This window comes from Serinus canaria, chromosome 5 (assembly GCF_022539315.1).
Source record: "Serinus canaria isolate serCan28SL12 chromosome 5, serCan2020, whole genome shotgun sequence".
NCBI lineage: Eukaryota > Metazoa > Chordata > Aves > Passeriformes > Fringillidae > Serinus > Serinus canaria.
In genome coordinates this window covers 10,156,599-10,181,991 of record NC_066319.1, presented here as the reverse complement: position 1 = coordinate 10,181,991, position 25,393 = coordinate 10,156,599, and the positions used below count along the sequence as shown (strand labels likewise).

General features: G+C 60.5%; 1 protein-coding gene and 2 pseudogenes across 1 annotated transcript in view; all 3 read right to left on the bottom strand.

Annotated features, from left to right (window-relative positions):
• The window catches only part of LOC103822289 (uncharacterized), a 33,474-nt gene that overhangs the window by 6,678 nt on the left and 1,403 nt on the right, over positions 1-25,393 (bottom strand). Inside the window, 32 exon segments of the mRNA XM_050974716.1 lie at positions 1,900-2,379; positions 2,951-3,101; positions 4,981-5,358; positions 6,012-6,064; positions 6,277-6,417; positions 6,658-6,741; positions 6,954-7,049; positions 7,205-7,348; positions 7,430-7,801; positions 7,889-8,197; positions 8,273-8,641; positions 8,762-9,076; positions 9,150-9,452; positions 9,527-9,847; positions 9,936-10,256; positions 10,328-10,495; positions 10,556-10,738; positions 10,800-11,103; positions 16,957-17,489; positions 18,061-18,226; positions 20,107-20,546; positions 21,399-21,539; positions 21,780-21,863; positions 22,076-22,171; positions 22,328-22,471; positions 22,553-23,320; positions 23,396-23,764; positions 23,885-24,199; positions 24,273-24,338; positions 24,341-24,565; positions 24,640-24,960; positions 25,049-25,366. Coding sequence (XP_050830673.1) covers positions 1,900-2,379; positions 2,951-3,101; positions 4,981-5,358; positions 6,012-6,064; positions 6,277-6,417; positions 6,658-6,741; positions 6,954-7,049; positions 7,205-7,348; positions 7,430-7,801; positions 7,889-8,197; positions 8,273-8,641; positions 8,762-9,076; positions 9,150-9,452; positions 9,527-9,847; positions 9,936-10,256; positions 10,328-10,495; positions 10,556-10,738; positions 10,800-11,103; positions 16,957-17,489; positions 18,061-18,226; positions 20,107-20,546; positions 21,399-21,539; positions 21,780-21,863; positions 22,076-22,171; positions 22,328-22,471; positions 22,553-23,320; positions 23,396-23,764; positions 23,885-24,199; positions 24,273-24,338; positions 24,341-24,565; positions 24,640-24,960; positions 25,049-25,366 — 8,478 coding nt within the window.
• LOC115485500 (uncharacterized) lies at positions 4,646-4,764 on the bottom strand (annotated as a pseudogene).
• LOC115485511 (uncharacterized) lies at positions 19,772-19,890 on the bottom strand (annotated as a pseudogene).

The window sequence follows — 25,393 nt, the reverse complement described above, 5'->3', positions numbered from 1 at the left end:
ACCCGGATCCCCACTCCCCACCACTGTCCTGCTCCCAGTGGGGACCCCAGGTGAGTTCCCCATCACACCACACATCCTAGCCTCAGTTCCTCACCAGAGGGTTCTGCCCTGACAGTCTGTGTCACCCCTGATGGTTTGGGGTGCTACAGCTGCGCATGTCCTGCACGGGCACCCTGGACACAGGCAGTCTGGGCACCACTACAGCAGCTGGAGACCAACTGCTTCCAACAGCCAAACTCAGCACAAGCAGTGCCAGCAGTGGGCTGGGAGAGCAAGAGCGGGACCCAAGGGGAGCAAGAAGGTGGAGGTGCGTCAGGAAGGGTGAGGACGGGCTGATACCATATTCAGGCAACTTAGTGAAGCTGTACTGGGGGAGCATGAGCTGGGCCCATACCAGGTGAAGGACTCAACAGGCATAGGAACCCTGACCAAAAGGTGTACAGCCTCAGGGCAGCAAGGGAGCTGGCAGGACATCTCTCCATGCACAGACAGAGGATGGAGCCCTTGCCAGGGACCCTGTGCTGAGCCAGGAAGAGCTTGATGCACTGCTAGCTGAGGTAAGACTCTGTGTGACACCAACAGGCAGATTCCATGCAAAGGGGACCATGTCATTAGTGGTATTCACATGCCCTCTGAAGAGAGGGAAACTGTGAGATAAGCAGAGAAGAAGGAAAATGCAATTCTTATCTCACTTGCTGTGCCTCTGTTGTGCTAAAGTAGAATGCAATATGGAGATTGTTTACCCACAGTGAGGATGTTTTGTTCCCTTGGCCTATCAGGGCCAAGTGTGTGTGTGTGCGACTGTCACGGGACCCTCACAAGAGAATCAGAGATGAGTGCAGTGCTGTGCAGGTGTGAGCAAGAGCGAGTGCTTGGGAGATTCAGTTTAGATACAATGTACATAGTATAGTATAATAAAGTTATTCATTTGCCTTCTGATGATGGAGTCAGACGCATCATTCTTTCTCCTTCACCAAGGTCGGAGTCGCCGGTGATTTACAATAAGTGGTGACCCTGATGTGTGGCTGTGGCCCGGACTGGAGAACCAAGACCTTGGATTTGGGCGGAGTTCACAGCACAGCTGAGCAAGGAAAGAATCTGCCGAAAAATCCCAGAAGCGTGTCCAGAGATCATCGTGGGACGGACGGAGAGCCTCTAGGACCCCGCGGGACCCCGAGCCTGGACACTGCCACCTGCTTTCCCAGAGAGGAAGGTATTAGCCCTTCCCTGAGTCTCCCTAGGAAGAGACCCACTCTTTTCTGGCCGTGTTTGGCCCCCAAGCCTTGAGGCAGGGGCTGCGGAAGCTTTTCTGGCAGGCACTGCCCGATTGGGTGGGCTTTGACTTTGGGAAGAGATGTCTACAGACATCAGCACTCCATTGTCATGGGGAGAGAAATTTGCTTTGCAATTCTGGGAGCTCACGCTTCGTGACCATGGAGTTCTCGTGCCCCAGCAAGAACTTTACGAGTTCTTTGGCTGGGCCAGACGCTATGGACTCCCCATGGGCATGAATTCCTCCTGGGACCCCCACGCGTGGAATGCCCTGAGTCTTTATCTTAGAAGGCATTTCAAACGGACTGGGAAGGTCCATCGTAGCTACACACTTGGGCGCTGCTTTTCACGTTTCTGAGAGGCGACCACGTTCATTTGGGGACCGTCTCTGGGGCCTCCGGCAGGGACGTGAGGGGATGCCTCCCCCCGCGCGGAGGGCAACCAGCCCCCCTTGCCACAGCCCGCAGGAGAGGAGACTCTTCAAGGACAGTCCCCGCCGCTGGCTTGTCCCCCCGCGCGGGGCGGGAAGAGGAGGCTTTGCCCAAGGTGCCGGCGGAGAGGTTTTTTTCCGACTCCCTGCAGCATGCCCAGGAACCGCCTCTTCTGCCCCTCCCGGCACTGAGGGACCTGCCCCCCGCCCCGGCGGTGGCCGTGCCGCCTCTGGCACCGCCCCTCGCTGCCTCCCAGCCTGAGGACGCCCCACCGGCCCCGCCCGCCACCGCCCCTCCAGCACAGCCCGCGATGGCTCCGACTGCGGCGGCCCCGCCCGCGTCTGCTGCCGCGGCGGGAAATGTTGAAGCTGGGACAGCGGAGCCGCCACCGCCGCCTCCAATTCAAGGAAACGCTGAGGACGGCGACCAGGCGGCGGAACCACCCCGCGGGCCCCCGTGGCCCCGCCTTCGGCGGCACCTGCCGCGGCGCCCGTGATCAGTCCGCCACCCCCTCCCGCAGCGGCAGAGCCCGCGCCGGAACCGCCCCGTCCGGAACCGAGAGAGACCGCGGCGTTGCTGCTTTGTGCGTCCCCGCCGCCTCCAGCAGCGACTGTCGCGGCGCCTGCGTCCAGCCTGGACCCCACCCCGAATTTTTCGGGCGGTCCCGAAGCAGCCCCTGCGGGGAAAGGTGGAACAGGGGCAGGGGACGCCAGCCAGTCCCCCCGGGGAGGCGCGGCTCGCCAGCTGTTTGCAGGTGCCTCCCGGCTGAAAACTCTGAGGCTCGGTGTTTTGCTGGGACGCAGCGTTTTCAGCGGGCCGACTCTGGCTTGCTCAGGGCCTTCTCTCTGGGGTTTGGGATGCATGGCTCCCGCCGCACGCGCCAGCGGCGTGGGGGAGGTCGCTTCTGGAGGTGCTCCCTCTGGTCCCGAGCCCCGAGGGAATGGTGCCGCTGATCAGAGGGCTGGGCAACACTCATTTGTATCACGGGGGAGAACGGCGCAGCAGGGAGAAGACGGCACCTGCTTGTCCTGGGCAGTGAGCACCCCAGATCCATCATGGGGATTCACACTCTAGAAAAAGTTTGTCCTTCCCAGCCGCCGACGCAGGCCGCTGGGTCTGGGGGGAGAGGGAGGAAGCATTTGGCCACTCCTGTTGCCGAGACACTGGCAGCTTGGTGGGGCCGGCTTGTGAGACCAAAGACCCCACCCCACGGGCCAGGTCTGGGTCGCTTGGCCCGTCCCCCTGACCCAGGGCCCCCTCCCCGCCCGGCTTTGGTCCCCCCGTCTGGGCCTGGCCCACCGCTTCGTGGGTCGGGTCTGGTTTCCTTGGCCCGACCACCGAGGCCACGGACTCCGCCCTGCCCAGCAGCACAGGGTCCAAGAAGACGCTGCTGCTGGTCTTTTTAAAGAAAAAAAGAGGTGATGAGAGAGCTACTGGATCAGTGGGTTTCTAAATCGTTATTAGAGGGTTTTTCTAGCAGTTCTCAGTTTCAGGATTCTGCAGGTCTGTTTCAGAACCAGGAAGGACCACTAGGGATGTCAAAGAGCAACATCTCCAGGTCTTCTGAAACTCAGCTGTTTGGACTTGAAACAATGAACAATCTCTGCATATTGGTTTGGGTTTCTGTTATTGTAAACCTTGTGTTAGAGATATAATAGAAGCAGATATTCTGCAGGTAAAGGATCTCCCTTATCATTCTACATCAGCACTTGATTGAGATTTCAGTTGGCCGTGGATGAACCTCATGAGATGTGTTTGTTCTCTCTTCTGCAAGGGCCCAGCCAAAATATTGCAAACGCAGCTCCTTTCTTTTTATATAGTAAGGAGTGGGACATGTGGTATTCACGTGCCCTCTGAACAGAGGGAAACTGTGAGACAAGCAGAGAAGAAGGAAAACGCAATTCTTATCTCGCTTGCTGCGCCTCTGTTGTGCTAAAGTAGAATGCAATATGGAGACTGTTTACCCAAAGTGAGGATGTTTTGTTCCCTTGGCATATCAGGGCCAAGTGTGTGTGTGTGTGGGACTGTCATGGGACCCTCATGAGAGAATCAGAGATGAGTGCAGTGCTGTGCAGGTGTGAGCAAGAGTGAGTGCTTGGCAGATTCAGTTTAGATAAAATGTACATAGTGTAGTATAATAAAGTTATTCATTTGCCTTCTGATGATGATGGAGTCAGATGCATCATTCTCTCTCTCCCCTTCCTCGGAGTCGAAGTTGATTTACAGTAGTAATTGGTGTGGCACACAGGGTGACTTGGGGCTATGGGTCAGACAGCATGTGCCTGGACAAAGGGAAAGGATGTGGGATGGGAATAGAAAATGAACACCTGGGGCTCTCCCACAGAGCACACCTGGGATGGGATCTTGCAGTGGGCATTCCAGACTATGGCACGGCCGCTGGCAGAAACACAGGGGCTCGTCGCCTAGTGCACAGACCAAACAGCAGCCTCCACACGGCAAGCCATGAGAAAGCAGCCTATGAGACACACCTACAACAACGCAAACGCAGCCAGAATGACAGCACAAAGAAGTCACAGAATAAAACACTAACAGTCAACAGAACCTTACAGAACGGCTCACACAGAGAAAAACGGAAGGCAACATCCAGTGACACTCGAGAGACAAGAAGCACAGTGAAAAGCTACAGAAACAACATGCCTGAGACAATATCATAGGGTGAACTTTAAACAATATATTAACCAAGAGATAAGAAAAAAAATTACTTCTTACTAAAAAAGGAAAACAAGAAAAAGAAGCCAAAAGAAATAAATGCCAAACAAAAAGAGAAGTGGAATTGAAATCAATGAAATATCACCAAAGGGAGGCAAAAGACCCCAGCCTACAACAGGCACACAAAGCTACGCAGGGTACACCGGCCCCTTCCCTCCTGGCCCCCGCCACAGCTGCCCAGGCAAAACAAGAGCCCTCGTGGCCCCAAGAGATGCCTACAGCACCCGGTATTCCCAGGCGCTCTCCCATCCAAGTACTAACCTGGCCCGAGCCTGCTCTGCTGCCCAGATCAGACGAGATCGGGCGTTCTCAGGCTGCTACGGCCGCACGCACCCACCCGCCTGCCCCTCTGCAGCGCTCTCCAGCACTCCCCACCACCCTCCCAAAACACACCGCCCCACAACCCTGCCCCACAACCACACCGCACACACACCCAAGCCCTGCCCACCTCACGCCTCTCCAACACCTCCCACCCGACCCTGCCTGCGAGCCTGCTGCTGCACCGGGCCCGCCTCACCGGCCGCCACCTCACTCACAGCCACCTCACAGCCCACCTCCTCCTCCCGCTCTCACAGCACCTCGGCCAGCCCGCCTGCCCGCTCAGCACCCTGCGCTCGCTCACGGCCCTCACACGGCCCCTGCCGAGCCCGCCGTTCCCGACACGGCCAGCCGAGCCTGCGCCACAGCCGGGGCCGCACCCACAACGCGCCTGCTTCACACCTCCCTCCCCACAACCTCGGACACCTTCTCCTCTTCTCCTGCCCCCTCCACGCCCAGGCTGAGCACGGACGGATTCAGCCAGGCCCTGCTGCACGAACTGGACGCCCTCCGGGCGCTGCAGCCGGGCCTCAACATCGGCAACCTCCTGGAGCACGATGTGCCGCAGGCAGGGGCCATGGCCCGCCTGCCCTGCCACCGCGGGCTGCTGCCGGGGGGCAGGAAGGCTCTGCCCTCCTTCAGGAGACCTCCCATCCCTTAGGAGAAGTCCTTCCAACAACCAGAGCCATTCCCAGCCCGCTTCTCAGGGCTGAGAGTGGGGCTGAGCCTGCCCCACCCATGGGGGGCACAGGGACGAGATCCTGCTGCATCTGCTGGGGGGGATCCGGGTCCTGCCCTCTGCCTTTTGCCCTCCCTGTTGCTAGCAGCAGTTGTATGCATTTGGCAGTGATAAATAAAGACCCTGCAAGCACTCCCTAAAAACTCCCACTGTTCTTCCTCCTCAGACCACCCACCATTCACCAGGAATTTGTGGTTTAAATTCCAGTGTCATATCACCAAGGAATATCTGGTGTTCCTGGGATGGAAGTGCCAGCCTCAGAATAAGATTCTAGGCCTGGGATTGAGTTTCTGACCAGTTTGGGTTTTAATAGGAAAAAATGGAAATTCCCTCTGAAATCCAAGAAAATCCCTACACAGGACCTGTTTTCCTCCACCACGGGACAGTGAGAGCTGATCTCTGTGGGCAGGGCCAGCCCCCCCTGGGGACAGGGCCCCGCCACAGTGCCACACACATGTCCCTGGGGCTGTGGCATGGCCAGGACATCCTCATTGTAACGTCCCCAGGGTACTGCTGCCAACATCATCATAGTCCATGTGCTCTGGGATCTGTTCCGAAGGGTCTCCAGTGGCTCCTGAGGGATGTGGAGGGGAGTAGATCCCACATTAGGGACAGGAGAGAAAGGAGCCTGAGGGGCCAGGCAGCTCCGTGTCCCCCTGACAGTGCCCACCTGGGCTCTGCCCACAGCACCCATGGATCTGCTGCTGGGCCCTGCCCACCCCCACAGCCAAAGCCTGCCATGGAGTGGCTCTGCAGAGGGGACAGGGCAGCTGGGAGCCCTCTCACCTGTGGGGAGCCCACAGATCCACCTCTGCCGTGCCACTCGCTCAAACATGTCCCCAGTGCTGGCAGCGGAGGACTCCTGGGACACATCCAGGACATCGTCATAGCCATCTGGGGTTCCTTGATCGAGCTGGGCAGGGGGATCTGGGAAAAGCAGAGGGGGACATGGCAGTGACCAGTGGCCCTAGCAGGGCTCAGGCTGTGCCATCCATTCCAGCCTTTCCATTTGGGCACGTACTGGAGGCCTTTGAGTCCCACAGGGAAAGGCAATGTATCCCTGCATGCTCACAAGGAAGACAATATATCCTGTCAGACCCCCACCACATCCCAGATGTGCCCCCACACCCCAGCTCTCCCTGCTGGGGTCCTGCTCTGTAGTCCTACCTGCGGCTGCCTCGGTGTCACTCCCCTCCAAGCTGTCCCCGCTGTCATACGGCAGCTTCTTCACCCATCCCTCCAACTGGGAACCTGCACGGGATAAACAGGGATTGGGGGTGGCCTCAAGTGGCACCGCCAGGGACAGAACCTCACACCACAGAGCGGGGCTGCTCTGGGACCAAGGGACACCCACAGCCCATGGCCAGGAGCCCCTGCTGGGCCACCAGGAGCCACAGCTTCTGTGGGGCTGTCAGGTAGAGCCTTCACAGTGGGCACAGCTGGGGCACAATGGCTGCACCCACCTGGGGGAGTGGGTACCTCCTGGTACTCAGGTATGGCTTTGTAATCCAGCTCTTCGTAGGTAGCATTGGAGATGGCATCTGCAGCTCTGCCAGGGCCTGGAAGGAGATGCAGCACTTACCTGGGGCCCTAGGCACTGTGGGGGTCAGCGGGATCACACCGGCTCCTTTCTCAGCTTTTCTACAGAGAAGGGCCCCTGGACCCCCCAAACGGGGGGATCTGTCCCCACCCCCACCCACCCAGCAGGACCCACCTCGGCGCCAGGCACGGGCACGGCACAGCAGCAGGGCCAGGGCACCCAGGGACAGGCACAGCAGCGTCCCCAGCACCACGCACAGCACAGTGGACACAGGCACAGACCCCACGGCCACTGCTGGGGGCGTTCTTCTGGGGACACCTGTGGGGACACAGGCAGGCAGTGAGGGCAGGGCAATCCCAGCCAGCCTGCTGTGGGGGATGCAGGCACGGGCAGAGCTACCTGTGCTGGTGCCACCCTCCGGATATGGGCTAGTGTGTCCCTCAGTGGCGTCACCACTGTCCTCCTCACACTCCACATGGGCGTGCTCGCCTGGGCTGCAGCTCTGCAGGTGCCAGGGTGCTGAGGGGCACTGCCAGAGCGAGCGGGCCCCGTCCTCACAGCCCACCCAGGCCAGCCAGGTGTCGGTCAGCTCCTGGGCAGGCACAGCCGAGAGCCGGCCCCTGTCCCCACAGCCCAGCTGGCGGCAGACGGCGGCGGCGGTGCCGTTGCTGGTGCCGTTGGCGCACACGCGGCTCCAGGTGCTGTTCTGGAATATCTCCAGGAAGCCCCGGCAGCGCCCAAAGCCCCCTGCCAGCTGCACGAAGAGCTGCTCTGCAAGAGGGGAAAGGGGGTCACGGCACGGCCAGGAACCCCCAGGGACCTCTGCCAGGCCCTGATCTGGGGCTGCCCGGCACTGACCTGAGCAGACAGCCCCTGCCCAGTTGCCGCTGCCGCACTCGTGCTGTTCCGTGCGCCCGCATTTCCACAGAGACTCCTCGGAGCTGGAGCAGTCGGGGCTGTACAGCCACAGCGGCCCCGTGCCCGCACCGAAGCGCGCCCAGCCCGGGGCCTCCAGTGCCGTGCCACAGCCCAGCTCCCGGCACACAACGGCCGCATCCTGCAGCTCCCAGCCTTCCTGGCAGACCGAGCTCCAGCTGCCCCCGGAATAGACCTCCACACGCCCGGCACAGCGCCCAGGGCTCCCCACCAGCCTCACCGGCAGGCTGCCTGCGGGCAGGGAAGGAATGGGCTGGGGTGGCTTCTTGGGGCACCCGCACCTCCATTCCTTCTCGGGACACCCACCTGAGCAGACAATGTTGGTGCCATGATGGATGTCAGCTGGTGCAGTGGTCATGAACCTGTAGCCGTACCCAAAGTAATCCTCAGGTATGGTCCTAATAGGCAGATCGGTGGTCATCCCTTTGAGGGTTTCAACCACACTTCTCAAGATATCCTGCTCCTTCTGGTCGAAATCCTGCAAGAAGGACTGCCCAGGGATAACACGAATCTTCTCCAGTCCTCCACAGCCCAGCTCCAAGCACACATTGCTCAAGTTCCACAGGAGCGAAACTTCTCCTGGCACACGGCGCCACTCCCCGGTGCTTATGGCCAATTCCAGAAACCCCTCGCACCGAGTCTCACCCTTCACCAGACGCAGAGACTCGATGGTGCCTGTAAAATGGACCAACTCAGACCTTCATCAAAAAAAAAGCCGGCATCATCTCATACCATCTCCAGGTTCCACAGGGTCCTAAAAGTCCTTAAGTCTCCTCGCAGTGCCACCATACCCACCTGAGCAGTTGACGGCGGCAGCGTTTCTGGGGGCACACGGGGGCTTCCCCAGCATGGCCACGGGGCACTCGCCCGGGTGCCGCTCGCTCCCGCTGCAGCCGAATGCGTCCGGCCGCAGCGGCCCCTCCCCGCTGCCGAAGGAGCCTCCCGGGGGCACGCTGAAGGCGCGGCCGCAGCCCAGGTGGCGGCACAGGACGTGCGCATCGGCCAGGTCCCACTCGCTGGCGCACACCGAGCCCCACGTCCCCCTCACTGCCACCTCCACTCGCCCGGAGCATCCCGAGCTGCCGTTCTCCAGCCGGAAGCCCGTGTAGGCTGGGACAGGAACAGCGTTGAGAGCACTGATGGCGCAGGCACCCCAACTGCCCCAGGCGTCCCCGGCACTTACAGGAGCAGATGACGCTGGCAGGGCCGGAGCAGTCCTGGCTCTGGGATGGACGCCGGGCACAGGCACTGAGCAGGGGCTCAGTGCCATTGCACTGGAAGCCCCCGTCCCAGAGCGATCCCGACACTGCCCCAAAACGGCCACTGCCGGCCATTGCGATCACCTCACCACAGCCCAGCTCCCTGCACACCACCTGGGCCACCTTCATGTCCACCTGATCCTCACAGACACCGACCCAGGACCGGCCCTGACGCACCTCCAGACGCCCGACACAGGCTCCATTGCCACCAACCAGCTGGGAAAAGCCTGGGGGAGCAGTGCAGGGCCAGTGACAAGGGATGTACATGAACAGACTTAACGCCCTCAAGCCCAGCCCCTACCTTGGCAGACAACGGCAGTATCCAAACCATGGATGCTGCTGTTATAGGGTCCCCAGCCACGGATCTCGCAGTCCCAGAGCGTGGCCTCGTTCCCACTGCAGTCCACCAGGGCCAGGCTGACGAGCCCTTCCCCTACCCCAAAGGGCTCAAGGGCGGAGGAGGCTATGGAAGCCGAGCCACAGCCCAGCTGCTGACAAACCACCTCGGCGTCCTCCATGTCCCAGTTGTCGTCTGCCACCGAGCCCCAGTGTCCCTGCAGCTTCACCTCCAACCTCCCGGCACAGGGACTGCTGCCGCCCGACAGCCTCAGCTCCACGGCATCTGCACAGGGGCACCGGACTGGCTCAGACCAGCCTGCAATGCTCCAGCACAAGGTGGCTGTCCCAGCAAGGCAAGCGTGTCCCCTCACCTGTGCAGGTCACCCCCACATCCCGCTCGTGGCCGCAGAAATGCCGTCCCCAGCCGAAGTGTGAACAGTGATCCAGCTCATCCTCGGTTCCGCGGCAGAAGAAGGGCTGCAGCCAGATCCGCCCGCTGCCCTGCCCGAACGGGGCGTGCAGGGACGCCCTGGCCACCCGGCCACAGCCCAGCTGCCGGCACACCACCACGGCCCAGCGAGCCTCCCAGTCGAAGTCGAAGGCGCACACGGAGCCCCACTCACCGCCGTGCTTCACCTCCACGCGGCCGGCACAGCGCCCGCCGCCGCCCACCAGACGCAGCTCCCCGGAGCCTGCGGCACGGACGCTGCTGAGCCGGGCCCGCCGCCGCCGCGGGCTCCGCTCCCGCCCGCCCGGCACTCACCCCCGCACAGCCGCACGCACACGAGCAGCCCCAGAGCCACCAGCGGCCCCATGGCCACCGGCCCCCAGCCAGCGAAGCCAGGCCACCTCTCGCCAGCGCCCGAGCCAGTGCACGAAGCAGCAGCAGCAGCAGCAGCAGCACCGGGGCAGCCTTTATCAGGCGCCTCATCTCACGGCTGCGGGGCCGCGGCCTCCAATAACCTGCTCCGTGCCCAAATATGAGCCTCGCCTGCGCCTCTGCCGTCACACACCTCGCCACAGTGGGCTGCCACCCGGATGTCCCCGGGGGGAGACAGCCCCCCCACAGCACCTGCCCTGCGGGGGCCCTTCCTGCATGCCCCGCGGCTCCAACGCTGCTGCTGCAGCCTGCCAAGAGCCATCCTGATGGCGAGCACGGGCTTCAGCCCACATCCTACCAAGAGCAGCCAGGGAACCACCTGTAGCTCGGGCACCTGCAAAGCTCAAAGCCCCACGCTCGGGGCGCTCCCCTCCCGGATGCTCGGAGCCCCCGAGGGGGGTGGCAGAGGCCCCCGGCTCTCGGCGAGCTGCCAGCTGCCCGGTCCCTCGCGGTGGCTCTGGCACATGGCGCTGCTGCCGCAGCTGCAGCCCCGCGCTCGCCTCGCCGCCAGGGCAGGAAGGAGGCGGTTTCCCCCCGGCGGCTCCCGGCCTCGCCAGCGACCGCACGCGCCCCCCGACACCTGCGCTGCCGCCGAGAACGCCGCGGCTCCGCCGCCCCTGCCCCGCCGCTCCGGGCCCCTGCAGCCCGCCTGCCGCGCGCTACAGGAAACTTCCCGCTCTCTCGCCCTTCACGGGACTCTTTGGCAGCGCATTCCCAACGCAGGGCTCCACTCTCTCTGACGGCACTGACACCCATTCTCAGCGCCTCCACTGGTTCCCCGCTGGCCCCGGAGGTTCCCCAAACACCCATTCCAACAACCAGACCTCACTTTTCCTCATCCGTTCCATTCCAGCTCTGACATGGCACAGTCACAGGTGTATCGCTCTGTAAATCCGAGTGCTGCTGCGGCAGGAAGGCGCAAACAGCCCCAGCTGCTGCCGTACAGGAGCCTCACAGGCAAAGAAACAGGACTTTGACCCGCCCACATTCCAAGCACAAAAGCCGACTCTAAAGGCTCTCTTCCTTCTGATCCCCGTATCCCGCTGTCTCTCTCAGTGTCCCTCACCTGGCCAGGATCCCGCTTTCCCCGGCCCTTTGTTGTGCAAACGATCGCCACTTCCCGGACTCTCGTCCCGGGCTCCCTCGCAGGGCAAACGCAGCCGCTGGAACTGCAGCTGCTGCCCAGCCACCGGCACCGCAGCCATTCCTGCCCGGCACCACGTCCCTGTCGCTCGCTGTGCGGCGGCGGGAGGAGCTGCCCTGCCCCATCCCGCCGCGCTGCCGGGCACTGCGGCACCGGGCACTCTCCGGGGCTGCTCCGCTCACAGACGCACGCACCGCACGGAGCCCACACCGGGCCAGGTGGGGCGGGCCACCCGAACCGGAGGGCACTGGCTGTGGCGTGGGTGGCTGCTGTCCCGGCCACATGGGACAGGAGATCTCCGAGTCCACAAATACCTCTGGGGGCCCCCGGTCGGCTGTGCTGCTCTTTCCCGAGGGTTTTCATTGGGCTGCGGTATTGCCACCTCAACAGCCCCTGCTTCTGCTGCGAGCACCTCAGCCACTGCTCCGCCCTTCCCACCTGGAGAAGCTCAGCAATCAGAGGCCAAAGCCAAGGCTGTGGCAGGGAGTTGTTCCTGCATGGCATCATAGCCATGCACTGGGGGTGTTCCCCAGTGCAAGCAGCACCTCTCCAAACTCTTTCTTGTCTCACCAACAGAACAGGGAACCCCAATTGCAGCCCCAGGTCCGGCTGCAAGCAGTCACTCTCTACAGCCAGGACCCTGTGCCCCACCAGGTGAGCCCTGGATGTGACACCTGGTGCACCCCCAGGAGGAACTCTTGGCGTTCCCCTGGCATGTCCATTTGCCTTAGCCATGAAAAGGAAACACAGGTTTCAGCTACTGGGGGTTCACCACGTTACGACCTCCAAGAAACAGGCAATTTGACCACCCTGAAAGGATTGTTATGTTTGGTGCAGGGGGTTGGTGCAGGGGGAGAGGGCAAGGGGGGGGTGAAAGACCTTGCCACAGCCATGGCTTTAGCCTGTGATGGTAACGCTGATCCCCTGCCCACTCCCTCGGGGACAGGAGAACGAGGATGAGTGTGCAGCATGCGGTGATGGTGGTGAACTCATCTGCTGTGACGGCTGCCCCAGAGCCTTTCACCTTGCCTGCCTCGTGTCCCCATTGCCCCACGTCCCCAGGTGAGTCCCAGGGCACACAGGGATGCCAGTGCCCTCCTGCTGTCCCTCCCTGCTCTGCTCCCACTGGGCAGTGGTGATGTGGCTCCTGTGTGGAGAACGTGACTGAACCAGACCAGCTGCTGGAGGCAGACTTGCCCGTGGAGAGACCCCCCGAGATCCTGGGGGAGGCGGCGCAGGACGCCCAGCCGGGTGGAGTGGAAGGGAGCGTCTGCAGCCGCTGCTGCAACCGGATCCCCACTCCCCACCACTGTCCTGCTCCCAGTGGGGACCCCAGGTGAGTTCCCCATCACGTCCCACACCCCAGCCTCAGTTCCTCCCCGGAGGGTTCTGCCCTGATGGTCTCTGTCACTCCGCTTGGGGCAGAGTGATCATGAAATAACAGAGTTCTCAATATCTGGTGAAGTCAGGAGGAGCACCAATAAGACTCTTACATTGAACTTCCGGAGGGCCAACTTTGGCCTGTTTAGCAGACTTATTCAGAGCATCCCTTGGGAAACAGCCTTTAAAAACAAAGGAGTTAAGGAAAGGTGGGTATGCTCAAAACAGAGATCTTGAGGGCACAGGAACAGACTGTCCCTGTGTGCTGAAAGATCAGTCAGTGGGGTAAACGTCCAGCCTGGCTGGGCAAGGACGTTTTGGAAGAACTTAGGAATAAAAAGAGGATGTATCAGCGTTGGAAGGAGGGTCAGGTCTCTAAGGAAGTGTTCAAGAAGGCTGCTGGAGCATGCAGAAAAAAAATTAAGGAGGCCAAAGCTCAATTTGAACTTAGAATGGCGACTTCGGTAAAGGATAATAAAAAATGTTTTTACAAATACATTAATGCTAGAAGGAAGGGTAAGACCAGCCTTTGTTCTTTGTTGGACAAGGGAGGGAACTTAGTATCTGCAGATGAGGAGAAGGAAGAAGTGCTTCATGCCTACATTGCCTCAGGTTTTAGTGGGAAGATGACCTGCCCTAAAGACACCTGCCCACCTGGAATGATTGATGGTGTCAGGGAGCAGAATGGACCCCCCATTATCCAAGAGGAGGCAGTCAAAGAACAACTGAAATGCTTGGATGTTCATAAATCTATGGGACCAGGCAGGATCCACCCCAGGGTAATGAGAGAGCTGGCAAATGAGCTGCAAAGCCACTCTCCATCATTTACCAAAAGTCCTGGCTCACTGGTGAGGTTCCGGATGACTGGAAGCTGGCCAATGTGATATCCATTCACAAAAGGGGTGCAAAGGAGGATCCTGGTAATTATAGACCAGTCAGCCTGACCACAGTACCTGGCAAAATAATGGAACAGTTTATATTAAGTGCCATCACACAGAATTTACAGGATGGCCAGGGTATCAGACCCAGTCAATATGGGTTTAGGAGGGGTAGGTCATGTTTAACCAACCTGGTCACCTTTCATGACCAGGTAACGCGCCTAGTGGATGCAGGGAAGGCTGTAGATGTTGTTTATTTGGATATCAGCAAGGCCTTTGACACTGTCTCCCACAGCATACTCCGAGGCAAGCTGGCAGCCCGTGGCTTGGACAGGAGCACTCTGTGCTGGGTTAGGAACTGGCTGGATGGCCGGGCCAGAGAGTGCTGGTGAGCCGTGCTGCATCCAGCTGGGGCCAGTCACCAGTGGTGTCCCTCAGGGCTCTGTGCTGGGGCCAGTTCTGTTTGATATTTTTATTGATGACATGGATGAGGGTTTAGAGTCTTTCATTAGCAAATTTGCAGATGACACTAAGCTGGGAGCGTGTGTGGATCTCTTAGAGGGATGGAGGGCTTTGCAGAAGGACCTGGAATGGTTGGATGGATTGGCAGAATCTAATGGGATGAAGTTCAATGAGTCCAAGTGCCAAGTCCTGCACTTTGGTCACAATAATCCCCTGCAACATTGTAGGCTGGGGACAGTGTAGCTGGACAGTGCTCAGGAGGAAAGGGACCTGGGGGTGCTGGTTGACAGTCGGCTGAACATGAGCCAGCGGTGTGCCCAGGTGGCCAAGAAGGCCAATGGCATCCTGGCTAGTATCAGGAATGGTGAGGTCAGCAGGAGCAGGGAGGTCATTCTTCCCCTGTACTCGGCACTGGTGAGGCCACACCTGGAGTGCTGTGTCCAGCTCTGGGCCCCTCAGTTTAGGAGGGATGCTGAGATGCTTGAGCGTGTCTGAAGGAGAGCAACGAGGCTGGTGAGGGGCTGGGAACACAAGCTGTATGAAGAACGACTGAGGGAGCTGGGGTTGTTCAGCTTGGAGAAAAGGAGACTCAGAGGTGACCTTATCACTCTCTTCAACTTCCTGAAGGGAGCCTCTGGTGAGCTGGGGTCGGTCTCTTTCTCCGGGCAACAACAGACAGAACAAAAGGACACAGTCTCAAGCTGCGCCAGGGGAGACACAGGCTAGAATTAAGGAGGAAGTTTTTCACAGAAAGACTGGTCAAATACTGGAATCATCTTCCCACGGAGGTGGTGGAGTCACCATCCCTTGATGTGTTTAAAAAAAAGACTGGATGTGGCGCTTGGTGCTATGTTCTATGTTGGAGCGTGGGTTGGACTTAAGGATCTTAAAGGTCTCTTCCAACCTAAAAATTCTGTGATTCTCTGATTCTGTGATGGTAGAGGGGGCTAAAGCTGTGCGTGTCCTGCACGGGCACCCTGGACACAGGCAGTCTGGGCACCACTGCAGCAGCTGGAGACCAACTGCTTCCAGCAGCCAAGCTCAGCACAAGCAGTGCCAGCAGTGGGCTGGGAGAGCAAGAGCGGGGCCCAAGGGGAGCAAGAAGGTGGAGGTGCGTCAGGCAGGGTGAGGGACGGGCTGACACCATATTCAGGCAACTTAGTGAAGCTGTACTGGGGGAGCATGAGCTGGGCCCATACCAGGTGAGGGACTCAACACGCATAGCAACCCTGAACAAAAGGTGTACAGCCTCAAGGCAGCAAGGGAGCTGGGAGGACATCTCTCCATGCACAGGCAGAGGATGGAGCCCTTGCCAGTGACCCTATGCTGAGTTGGGAGGAGCTTGATGCACTGCTAGCTGAGGTAAAACTCTGTGTGACACCAAAAGGCAGATTCCATGCAAAGGGGACCATGTCATTAGTGGTATTCACATGCCCTCTGAACAGAGCGAAACTGTGAGATAAGCAGAGAAGAAGGAAAATGCAATTCTTATCTCGCTTGCTGTGCCTGTGCTGTGCTAAAGTAGAATGCAATATGGAGATTGTTTACCCAAAGTGAGGATGTTTTGTTCCCTTGGCCTATCAGGGCCAAGTGTGTGTGTGGGACTGTCACGGGACCCTCACAAGAGAATCAGAGATGAGTGCAGTGCTGTGCAGGTGTGAGCAAGAGCGAGTGCTTGGCAGATTCAGTTTAGATACAATGTACATAGTATAGTATAATAAAGTTATTCATTTGCCTTCTGATGATGGAGTCAGACGCATCATTCTTTCTCCTTCACCAAGGTTGGAGTCGCCGGTGATTTACAATAAGTGGTGACCCTGATGTGTGGCTGTGGCCCAGACTGGAGAACCAAGACCTTGGATTTGGGCGGAGTTCACAGCACGGCTGAGAAAGGAAAGAATCTGCCGAAAAATCCCAGAAGCGTGTCCAGAGATCATCGTGGGACGGACGGAGAGCCTCTAGGACCCCGCGGTACCCCGAGCCTGGACACTGCCACCTGCTTTCCCAGAGAGGAAGGTATTAGCCCTTCCCTGAGTCTCCCTAGGAAGAGACCCACTCTTTTCTGGCCGTGTTTGGCCCCCAAGCCTTGAGGCAGGGGCTGCGGAAGCTTTTCTGGCAGGCACTGCCCGATTGGGTGGGCTTTGACTTTGGGAAGAGATGTCTACAGACATCAGCACTCCATTGTCATGGGGAGAGAAATTTGCTTTGCAATTCTGGGAGCTCACGCTTCGTGACCATGGAGTTCTCGTGCCCCAGCAAGAACTTTACGAGTTCTTTGGCTGGGCCAGACGCTATGGACTCCCCATGGGCATGAATTCCTCCTGGGACCCCCGCGCGTGGAATGCCCTGAGTGTTTATCTTAGAAGGCATTTCAAACGGAATGGGAAGGTCCTTCGTAGCTACCCACTTGGGCGCTGCTTTTCACGTTTCTGAGAGGCGACCACGTTCATTTGGGGACCGTCTCTGGGGCCTCCGGCAGGGACGTGAGGGGATGCCTCCCCCCGCGCGGAGGGCAACCAGCCCCCCTTGCCACAGCCCGCAGGAGAGGAGACTCTTCAAGGACAGTCCCCGCCGCTGGCTTGTCCCCCCGCGCGGGGCGGGAAGAGGAGGCTTTGCCCAAGGTGCCGGCGGAGAGGTTTTTTTCCGACTCCCTGCAGCATGCCCAGGAACCGCCTCTTCTGCCCCTCCCGGCACTGAGGGACCTGCCCCCCGCCCCGGCGGTGGCCGTGCCGCCTCTGGCACCGCCCCTCGCTGCCTCCCAGCCTGAGGACGCCCCACCGGCCCCGCCCGCCACCGCCCCTCCAGCACAGCCCGCGATGGCTCCGACTGCGGCGGCCCCGCCCGCGTCTGCTGCCGCGGCGGGAAATGTTGAAGCTGGGACAGCGGAGCCGCCACCGCCGCCTCCAATTCAAGGAAACGCTGAGGACGGCGACCAGGCGGCGGAACCACCCGCGGGCCCCCGTGGCCCCGCCTTCGGCGGCACCTGCCGCGGCGCCCGTGATCAGTCCGCCACACCCTCCCGCAGCGGCAGAGCCCGCGCCGGAACCGCCCCGTCCGGAACCGAGAGAGACCGCGGCGTTGCTGCTTTGTGCGTCCCCGCCGCCTCCAGCAGCGACTGTCGCGGCGCCTGCGTCCAGCCTGGACCCCACCCCGAATTTTTCGGGCGGTCCCGAGGCAGCCCCTAAGGGGAAAGCTGGAACAGGGGAAGGGGACGCCAGCCAGTCCCCCAGCGGAGGCGTGGCTCGACAGCTGTTTGCAGGTGCCTCCCGGCTGAAAACTCTGAGGCTCGGTGTTTTGCTGGGACCCAGCGTTTTCAGCGGGCCGACTCTGGCTTGCTCAGGGGCTTCTCTCTGGGGTTTGGGATGCATGGCTCCCGCCGCACGCGCCAGCGGCGTGGGGGAGGTCGCTTCTGGAGGTGCTCCCTCTGGTCCCGAGCCCCGAGGGAATGGTGCCGCTGATCAGAGGGCTGGGCAACACTCGTTTGTATCACGGGGGAGAACGGCGCAGCAGGGAGAAGACGGCACCTGCTTGTCCTGGGCAGTGAGCACTCCAGATCCATCATGGGGATTCACACTCCCGAAAAAGTTTGTCCTTCCCAGCCGCCGACGCAGGCCGCTGGGTCTGGGGGGAGAGGGAGGAAGCATTTGGCCACTCCTGTTGCCGAGACACTGGCAGCCTGGTGGGGCTGGCTTGTGAGACGAAAGACCCCACCCCACGGGCCAGGTCTGGGTCGCTTGGCCCGTCCCCCTGACCCAGGGCCCCCTCCCCGCCCACCGCCAGGTTTGGGGGCTTTGGTCCCCCTGTCTGGGCCTGGCCCATCGCTTCGTGGGTTGGGTCTGGTTTCCTTGGCCCGACCACCGAGGCCACGGACTCTGCCCTGCCCAGCAGCACAGGGTCCAAGAAGACGCTGCTGCTGGTCTTTTTAAAGAAAAAAAGAGGGTGGGGGGAGAGCTACTGGATCAGTGGGTTTCTAAATAGTTATTAGAGGGTTTTTCTAGCAGTTCTCAGTTTCAGGATTCTGCAGGTCTGTTTCAGAACCAAGAAGGACCACTAGGGATGTCAAAGAGCAACATCTCCAGATCTTCTGAAACTCAGCTGTTTGGACTTGAAACAATGCACATTCTTTGCATGTTGGTTTGGGTTTCTGTTATTGTAAACCTTGTGTTAGAGATATAATAGAAGCAGATATTCTGCAGGTAAAGGATCTCCCTTATCATTCTACATCAGCACTTAACTGAGATTTCGATTGACCGTGGATGAACCTCACGAGATGTGTTTGTTCTCTCTTCTGCAAGGGCCCAGCCAAAATATTGCAAACGCAGCTCCTTTCTTTTTATTATAGTAAGGAGTGGGACATGGGGTATTCACGTGCCCTCTGAACAGAGGGAAACTGTGAGACAAGCAGAGAAGAAGGAAAACGCAATTCTTATCTCGCCTGATGTGCCTGTGTAGTGCTAAAGTAGAATGCAATATGGAGATTGTTTACCCAAAGTGGGGATGTTTTGTTCCCTTGGCCTATCAGGGCCAAGTGTGTGTGTGTGTGGGACTGTCACGGGACCCTCATGAGAGAATCAGAGATGAGTGCAGTGCTGTGCAGGTGTGAGCAAGAGTGAGTGCTTGGCAGATTCAGTTTAGATAAAATGTACATAGTGTAGTATAATAAAGTTATTCATTTGCCTTCTGATGATGATGGAGTCAGATGCATCATTCTCTCTCTCCCCTTCCTTGGAGTCGAAGTTGATTTACAGTAGTAATTGGTGTGGCACACAGGGTGACTTGGGGCTATGGGTCAGGCAGCAAGTGACTGGAAACAGGGAAAGGATGTGGGATGGGAATAGAAAATGAACACCTGGGGCTGTCCCACAGAGCACACCTGGGATGGGATCTTGCAGTGGGCGTTCCAGACAATTGCACGGCCGCTGGGAGAAACACAGGGGCTCCTCGCATAGTGCACAGACCAAGCAGCACCCTCCACATGGCAAGCCATGAGAAAGCAGCCTCTGAGACACACCTACAACAACGCAAATGCAGCCAGAATGACAGCACAAAGAAGTCACAAAACAAAACACTAACCATCAAAAGAACCTTCCAGAACGCTCACACAGAGAAAAACGGAAGGCAACATCCAGTGACACTCGAGTGACAAGAAGCACAGAGAAAAGCTGCAGAAACAACATGCCTGAGAAAATATCATAGCGTGAACTTAAAACAATTTATTAACCTAGAGATAAGGAAAAAAATATATCTTTTTAAAAAAAGGAAAAGAAGAAAAAGAAGCCAAAAGAAACAAATGCCAAACAAAAAGAGAAGTGGAATTGAAATCAATGAAATATCACCAAAGGGAGGCAAAAGACCCCAGCCTACAACAGGCAGACAAAGCTACGCAGGGTACACCGGCCCCTTCCCTCCTGGCCCCCGCCACGGCTGCCCAGGCAAAACAAGAGCCCTCGTGGCCCCAAGAGATGCCTACAGCACCCGGTATTCCCAGGCGCTCTCCCATCCAAGTACTAACCGGGCCCGAGCCTGCTCTGCTGCCCAGATCAGACGAGATCGGGCGTTCTCAGGCTGCTACGGCCGCACGCACCCACCCGCCTGCCCCTCTGCAGCGCTCTCCAGCACTCCCCACCACCCTCCCAAAACACACCGCCCCACAACCCTGCCCCACAACCACACCGCACACACACCCAAGCCCTGCCCACCTCACGCCTCTCCAACACCTCCCACCCGACCCTGCCTGCGAGCCTGCTGCTGCACCGGGCCCGCCTCACCGGCCGCCACCTCACTCACAGCCACCTCACAGCCCACGCCCTCCTCCCGCTCTCACAGCACCTCGGCCAGCCCGCCTGCCCGCTCAGCACCCTGCGCTCGCTCACGGCCCTCACACGGCCCCTGCCGAGCCCGCCGTTCCCGACACGGCCAGCCGAGCCTGCGCCACAGCCGGGGCCGCACCCACACCGCGCCTGCTTCACACCTCCCTCCCCACAACCTCGGACACCTTCTCCTCTTCTCCTGCCCCCTCCACGCCCAGGCTGAGCACGGACGGATTCAGCCAGGCCCTGCTGCACGAACTGGACGCCCTCCGGGCGCTGCAGCCGGGCCTCAACATCGGCAACCTCCTGGAGCACGATGTGCCGCAGGCAGGGGCCATGGCCCGCCTGCCCTGCCACCGCGGGCTGCTGCCGGGGGGCAGGAAGGCTCTGCCCTCCTTCAGGAGACCTCCCATCCCTTAGGAGAAGTCCTTCCAACAACCAGAGCCATTCCCAGCCCGCTTCTCAGGGCTGAGAGTGGGGCTGAGCCTGCCCCACCCATGGGGGGCACAGGGACGAGATCCTGCTGCATCTGCTGGGGGAGATCCGGGTCCTGCCCTCTGCCTTTTGCCCTCCCTGTTACTGGCAGCAGTTTTGTGCATTTGGCAGTGATAAATAAAGACCCTGCAGGCACTCCCTAAAAACTCCCACTGTTTGTCCCCCTCAGACCACCATTCACCAGGAATTTGTGGTTTAAATTCCAGCATCATATCACCAAGGAATAGCTGGTGTTCCTGGGATGGAAGTGCCAGCCCCAGAATAAGGTTCTGGGCCTGGGATTGAGTCTCTGACCAGTTTGGGTTTTAATAGGAAAAATGGGAAATTCACACTGAAATCCAAGAAAATCCCTACACAAAAGCTGTTTTCCTCCACCACAGGACAGTGAGAGCTGATATCTGTGGGCAGAGCCAGATCTTCCTAGGGACGGGGCCCCGCCACAGTGCCACACACATGTCCCCAGGGCTGTGGCACGGCCAGAACATCCTCATTGCAACATCCCCAGGGCGCTGCTGCCAATATCATCATAGTCCATGTGCTCTGGGATCTGTTCTGAGGGGTCTCCAGTGGCTCCTGGGGGATGTGGAGGGGAGTAGATCCCACATTAGGGACAGGAGAGAAAGGAGCCTGAGGGGCCAGGCAGCTCCGTGTCCCCCTGACAGTGCCCACCTGGGCTCTGCCCACAGCACCCATGGATCTGCTGCTGGGCCCTGCCCACCCCCACAGCCAAAGCCTGCCATGGAGTGGCTCTGCAGAGGGGACAGGGCAGCTGGGAGCCCTCTCACCTGTGGGGAGCCCACAGATCCACCTCTGCCGTGCCACTCCCTCAAACATGTCCCCAGTGCTGGCAGCGGCGGACTCCTGGGACACATCCAGGACATCGTCATAGCCATCCAGGGGTCCTTGCTCGGGCTGGGCAGGATGATCTGGGAAAAGCAGAGGGGGACATGGCAGTGACCAGTGGCCCTGGCAGAGCTCAGGCTTTGCAATACATTCCAGCCTTTCCATTTGGGCACGTGCTGGAGGCCTTTGAGTCCCACGGGGAAAGGCAATGTTTCCCTGCATGCTCACAAGGAAGACAATATATCCTGTCAGACCCCCACCACATCCCAGATGTGCCCCCACACCCCAGCTCTCCCTGTTGGGGTCCTGCACTCTGGTCCTACCTGGGGCTTCCTCGGTGTCACTCCCCTCCACGCTGTCCCCGCTGTCATACGGCAGCTTCTTCACCCATCCCTCCAACAGGGAACCTGCACGGGATAAACAGGGATTGGGGGTGGCCTCGAGTGTCACCGCCAGGGACAGTACCTCACACCACAGAGCGGGGCTGCTCTGGGACCAAGGGACACCCACAGCCCACGGCCAGGAGCCCCTGCTGGGCCACCAGGAACCACAGGTGCCACAGGGCTGTCAGGCAGAGCCTTCACTGTGGGCACAGCTGGGGCACAAGGGCTGCACCCACCTGGGGGAGTGGGCACCTCCTGGTACACAGGCATGGCTTTGTAATCCAGCTCCTCGTAGACAGCGTTGGAGATGGCATCTGCAGCTCTGCCAGGGCCTGGAAGGAGATGCAGCACTTACCTGGGGCCCTAGGCACTGTGGGGGTCAGCACGATCACCCCTGGCCACCTTCTGAGCTGTTCCACAGGGCAAGGCCCCTGGACCCCCCAAACGGGGGGATCTGTCCCCACCCCCACCCACCCAGCAGGACCCACCTCGGCGCCAGGCACGGGCACGGCACAGCAGCAGGGCCAGTGCACACAGGGACAGGCACAGCAGCGTCCCCAGCACCACGCACAGCACAGTGGGCACAGGCACAGACCCCACGGCCACTGCCAGGCGCGTTTTTCTGGCGTCTCCTGTGGGGACACAGGCAGGCAGTGAGGGCAGGGCAATCCCAGCCAGCCTGCTGTGGGGGATGCAGGCACGGGCAGAGCTACCTGTGCTGGTGCCACCCTCCGGATATGGGCTAGTGTGTCCCTCAGTGGCGTCACCACTGTCCTCCTCACATTCCACATGGGCGTGCTCGCCTGGGCTGCAGCTCTGCAGGTGCCAGGGTGCTGAGGGGCACTGCCAGAGCGAGCGGGCCCCGTCCTCACAGCCCACCCAGGCCAGCCAGGCGTCGGTCGGCTCCTGGGCAGGCACAGCTGAGAGCCAGCCCCTGTCCCCACAGCCCAGCTGGCGGCAGACGGCGGCGGCGGCGCCGTTGCTGGTGCCGCTGGCGCACACGCGGCTCCAGGTGCTGTTCTGGAATATCTCCAGGAAGCCCCGGCAGCGCCCAGAGCCCCCTGCCAGCCGCACGGAGAGCTGCTCTGTAAGGGGGGCAGGGGGGTCACAGCACGGCCAGGAACCCCCAGGGACCTCTGCCAGGCCCTGATCTGGGGCTGCCCGGCACTGACCTGAGCAGACAGCCCCTGCCCAGTTGCCGCTGCCGCACTCGTGCTGTTCCGTGCGCCCGCATTTCCACAGAGACTCCTCGGAGCCGGAGCAGTCGGGGCTGTACAGCCACAGCGGCCCCGTGCCCGCACCGAAGCGCGCCCAGCCCGGGGCCTCCAGTGCCGTGCCACAGCCCAGCTCCCGGCACACAACGGCCGCATCCTGCAGCTCCCAGCCTTCCTGGCAGACCGAGCTCCAGCTGCCCCCGGAATAGACCTCCACACGCCCGGCACAGCGCCCAGGGCTCCCCACCAGCCTCACCGGCAGGCTGCCTGCGGGCAGGGAAGGAATGTGCTGGGGTGGCTTCTTGGGGCACCCGCACCTCCATTCCTTCTCGGGACACCCACCTGAGCAGACAATGTTGGTGCCATGATGGATGTCAGCTGGTGCAGTGGTCATGAACCCGTAGCCGTACCCAAAGTAATCCTCAGGTATGGTCCTAATAGGCAGATCGGTGGTCATCCCTTTGAGGGTTTCAACCACACTTCTCAAGATATCCTGCTCCTTCTGGTCGAAATCCTGCAAGAAGGACTGCCCAGGGATAACACGAATCTTCTCCAGTCCTCCACAGCCCAGCTCCAAGCACACATTGCTCAAGTTCCACAGGAGCGAAACTTCTCCTGGCACACGGCGCCACTCCCCGGTGCTTATGGCCAACTCCAGAAACCCCTCGCACCGAGTCTCACCCTTCACCAGACGCAGAGACTCGATGGTGCCTGTAAAATGGACCAACTCAGACCTTCATCAAAAAAAAAGCCGGCATCATCTCATACCATCTCCAGGTTCCACAGGGTCCTAAAAGTCCTTAAGTCTCCTCGCAGTGCCACCATACCCACCTGAGCAGTTGACGGCGGCTGCGTTTCCGGGGGCACACGGGGGCTTCCCCAGCACGGCCACGGGGCACTCGCCCGGGTGCCGCTCGCTCCCGCTGCAGCCGAAGGCGTCCGGCCGCAGCGGCCCCTCCCCGCTGCCGAAGGAGCCTCCCGGGGGCACGCTGAAGGCGCGGCCGCAGCCCAGGTGGCGGCACAGGACGTGCGCATCGGCCAGGTCCCACTCGCTGGCGCACACCGAGCCCCACGTCCCCCTCACTGCCACCTCCACTCGCCCGGAGCATCCTGAGCTGCCGTTCTCCAGCCGGAAGCCCGTGTAGGCTGGGACAGGAACAGCGTTGAGAGCACTGATGGCGCAGGCACCCCAGCTGCCCTCGGTGTCCACGGAACTTACAGGAGCAGATGATGCTGGCAGGGCCGGAGCAGCCCTGGCTCTGGGGCGGACGCCGGGCACACACTGCTCAGTGCCATTGCACTGGAAGCCTCCGTCCCAGAGCGATCTCAACACTGCCCCAAAACGGCCACTGCCGGCCATCGCAATCACCTCACCGCAGCCCAGCTCCCTGCACACCACCTGGGCCACCTTCATGTCCACCTGATCCTCACAGACACCGACCCAGGACCGGCCCTGACGCACCTCCAGCCGCCCGGCACAGGCTCCATCGCCACCAACCAGCTGGGAAAAGCCTGGGGGAGCAGTGCAGGGCCAGTGACAAGGGATGTACATGAACAGACTTAACGCCCTCAAGCCCAGCTCCTACCTTGGCAGACAACAGCAGAGTCCAAGTCATGGATGCTGCTGTTATAGGGTCCCCAGCCACGGATCTCGCAGTCCCAGAGCGTGGCCTCGTTCCCACTGCAGTCCACCAGGGCCAGGCTGACGAGCCCGTCCCCTACATCGAAGCGCTCGACGGCGAAATAGGCACTGGAAGCCGAGCCACAGCCCAGCTGCTGACAAACCACCTCGGCGTCCTCCATGTCCCAGCTGTCGTCTGCCACCGAGCCCCAGTGTCCCTGCAGCTTCACCTCCACCCTCCCGACACAGGGATTGCCGCCGCCCGACAGCCTCAGCTCCACGGCATCTGCACAGCGGTACCGGTCCGGCTCAGACCAGCCCGCACTGCTCCAGCACAAGGTGGCTGTCCCAGCTCGGCCAGCGTGTTCCCTCACCTGTGCAGGTCACCCCCACATCCCGCTTGTGGCCGCAGAAATGCCAGCCCCATCCGAAGTGTGAACAGTGATCCAGCTCATCCTCGGTGCCGTTGCAGAAGGGCTGCAGCCAGATCCGCCCGCTGCCCTGCCCGAACGGGGCGGACGAGGACGCCCTGGCCACCCGGCCACAGCCCAGCTGCCGGCACACCACCACGGCCCACCGAGCTTCCCGGTTCCGCCCCAAGACGCACACGGAGCCCCACTCACCGCCGTGCTTCACCTCCACGCGGCCGGCACAGCGCCCGCCGCCGCCCACCAGACGCAGCTCCCCGGAGCCTGCGGCACGGACGCTGCTGAGCCGGG